Source organism: Drosophila grimshawi, unplaced genomic scaffold (assembly GCF_018153295.1).
Source record: "Drosophila grimshawi isolate 15287-2541.00 unplaced genomic scaffold, ASM1815329v1 contig_44, whole genome shotgun sequence".
Classification (NCBI taxonomy): Eukaryota; Metazoa; Arthropoda; class Insecta; order Diptera; family Drosophilidae; genus Drosophila; species Drosophila grimshawi.
Genome location: NW_025063240.1, coordinates 12363506 through 12366240, shown reverse-complemented (window position 1 = coordinate 12366240; position 2735 = coordinate 12363506). Strand labels below are relative to the sequence as shown.

The 2735-nt window shown below is 57.0% G+C and overlaps 1 protein-coding gene across 1 annotated transcript; it reads left to right on the top strand.

Annotated features, from left to right (window-relative positions):
• Positions 1 to 327: 327 nt before the first annotated feature.
• Positions 328 to 1662, top strand: LOC122322580 (serine/arginine repetitive matrix protein 1-like). The gene has a single exon (XM_043215362.1). The coding sequence runs from the start codon at positions 328 to 330 to the stop codon at positions 1660 to 1662; it is 1335 nt and encodes a 444-aa protein (XP_043071297.1).
• Positions 1663 to 2735: the final 1073 nt, after the last annotated feature.

Sequence of the window (2735 nt, the reverse complement as noted above, 5' to 3'; positions counted from 1 at the left end):
CGCACGAAAAGGGCACCGTTGGTTAGTCACCAATATTGGCACAGACGCGTGAGAGGCGTACCCGAAGGCCAAAGAGAGGGTTTTTTTTGCGCAGGCGTACGCCCGAAGTTCAAGATAAGCTCAGCTCTTATACTAATGCTTAGGCGCGTGCATTAGAATAGTGAGAATATGGATTAGAGCTTTGCGAAAGAGAATTCGAGCATCGCGATCAACACACCCACACGCACACGCCCCAAAAGGGTATATAAGGCAGAAGCAGCCACACACTCAGCTTCTTTGGAAAAAAAAAAGTGAAGAAAATTTAAAAAAAAAAAAAAAAACGCAACAATGGAGGCTCAACAAAATTCTATGCTGGACAGCAGCGTGTCGGCAGCAGGTCACCGCCGCGCCTCGGACCCAAATCCCTTTGGCCGGCCCAGCGAAGCTGGCGTCCCGTGCGATGAGGGAGCCGGTCCGGGTGCGCGCGCGGCTAGCGATCGCCGGCCGCGACGCCCAGTGGGACGCGGAGTACGCCTGGTGCGCGAAGTGCGCGTGGTGCGCGTGGTGCGCGTCGAGAGACGCCGAGTCCTGCGTCGCATCGCGCAGGAGATGCGGAACCGGCAGAGCGACGAGCTCGAGCTGCTGGCGTCGCCGCTACACCTCCCCAGCGACGAGGAAGGAGGGGCATCGCCGCCAAACGCCCCCAGCATGGGAGAAGATCCGGTGGAGGACGCAGTCCCGGAAGCCAACGAGGAGGCCCAGCCACGACGCCGACGCTATCCTAGCGAAATGGACGAGGTCAATCCGGAATGGCTCCGTTGGCAGTACCCGGAACTGCCCCCGACACCGGAGGCCGACACCACCGACGAAGAGGAGCGCATGCTCACATCGTCGGAGGACGACGAGGAGTGGCGGGCATCGACGTCTCCGGCGATCTCGGACGACGAGGAGGCGATGCCGTGGCCCCAAGAGACGCCGGAGCCGGAGGTGATCACGATCTCAGACGAGGAGGAGGACACTGGCGAGGAGCGGTGGTCATCACCGTCTCCGGTGGTCTCGGACGACGAGGAGACGATGCCGTGGCCACCGGTGACGCCGGAGCCGGAGGTGATCGTGATCTCGGACGAAGAGGAGGAGGAAGAGCAGCCCGATGGGGGAGAGGCGCAGGGGCAGGGTGAACGCCCGCAAATCCCGCCACCCACCGTGACCGCCACCTACGCGAGGGCCTTCGCGGACGGCCGCTGGAGGCACCAAGTGACGCTGGTGTGCGTCTGGGAGGAGGAGGCGGGGGTGCCACCCACCTGGCAGCTAAAGGAAGAACACCTCCCCGCAGGCCCTAACCCCCCGCAGCGACAACGGAGCCCAACACCGCCCGCCGCGAGATCGCCACCACCCCCACCGCCGGAGTGGAGACCGCCCTTCCTGCGCCAGACGTCGTGCCCCGAGGCGGGACCCCGACCCACCCGACCGACGCTCCAGCGACAAAGCTCGGCTCCGGAAGGAGAGGCTGGATGGCAGGAGCTGCCACCGCCGGCTTGGCCACCTGGCATCACGGCGATGGCCGATGCCCAGCCGGGACCAAGCCGGCGGGCGTCCAGGATCGTGTGGCTGGAGGGGCACCGCTATCGAGTGAAGACCTCGATGCGGGGCACGCGCGTCTTCCGCAAGGTCGAGCGGCATTAATAAAAGAAAAAAAAAAATATATAAAACAAAATAAAAAAAAAAAAAAAAATAATAATAAAAAAATATTTAGAATTATTAGTTGCACACACAATAAAACAAACATAACCCCTTCAAACAGTATATATTCTCTATTTACATTTTTAGGCCGTTGTCTCTCCTTAGGTTGGAGAGCGGAAGCTTTCCGCTGCCGAAGAAAGAGGGGAGTGTGAGGAGCCATAGAAGCATGCACTTGTGAGCATGCATATATGTGTATGTTTGTGATTATAAACATATATATATATGTATGTTCACGGATGGGCATACAAAATGCCCATAAGCATGTTATATGCGCCCTCACAACAACTGTCCATTCAGACCGAAAACCGGCCCTGATGCAGTTGCGGCGAATTCGCTCTCTTTCGCCCTCTCCCTTTCTAACGCGGGCGTTCAGCCGTTTGAACGTGTCTGACACACATGTCCATCAGGACATGTGCCGTTAGTGTGGGAAGAGTATTGCGAGAACAATACTGTTGTCCATACTCACACTGACGGCAGACAATGGCTGGCGCCAGCAAAAGGGCAGTGGAAAAGTACCAGAAAATCACGCCACCAAAAGATCACGCCACCAAAGATCACGCCACCGAGGTACAGTCCCGGCAAAAGGTGGCCAGCCACGGCCTATAAAAGGAGCGCCGCCGCATAAGGCGGGGCTGTTTGATTAAATACGCGAGAAAGTGAACACGCTGTGAAGTGAACAAGCTGTACAAATAAAGCAAGAGAGGCTGCGCGCATATACACGGAGCGAATATATGTGCGAGTGAAAGCCAGAACACCAGTGAAAGTGCAAGGACACGGAGTGTCAAACTCAACAAGGATCACAGGACATCGAGGTCCTGGAATTAGGTGCGAGCCGTATATCCTTGCCACGCTTGAATTGTGGCAACAGGCGATATCCGCAAGGAACCAAGTGAAGCAAGCGAGGCTTGGTCTGTGATTAGCCAGAGAGTGAGACACGCGGATCCTGACTCACAAAAGGACTCGGCGCAATCCTTGAGAAGCAAGGGAGCCGTTAATCCTGGTGAACGTCAGAAGTG

Coding starts and splice junctions, on each gene's coding strand:
- LOC122322580 (XM_043215362.1), top strand. CDS start 328: ATGGAGGCTCAACAAAATTCTATGCTGGACAGCAGCGTGTCGGCAGCA.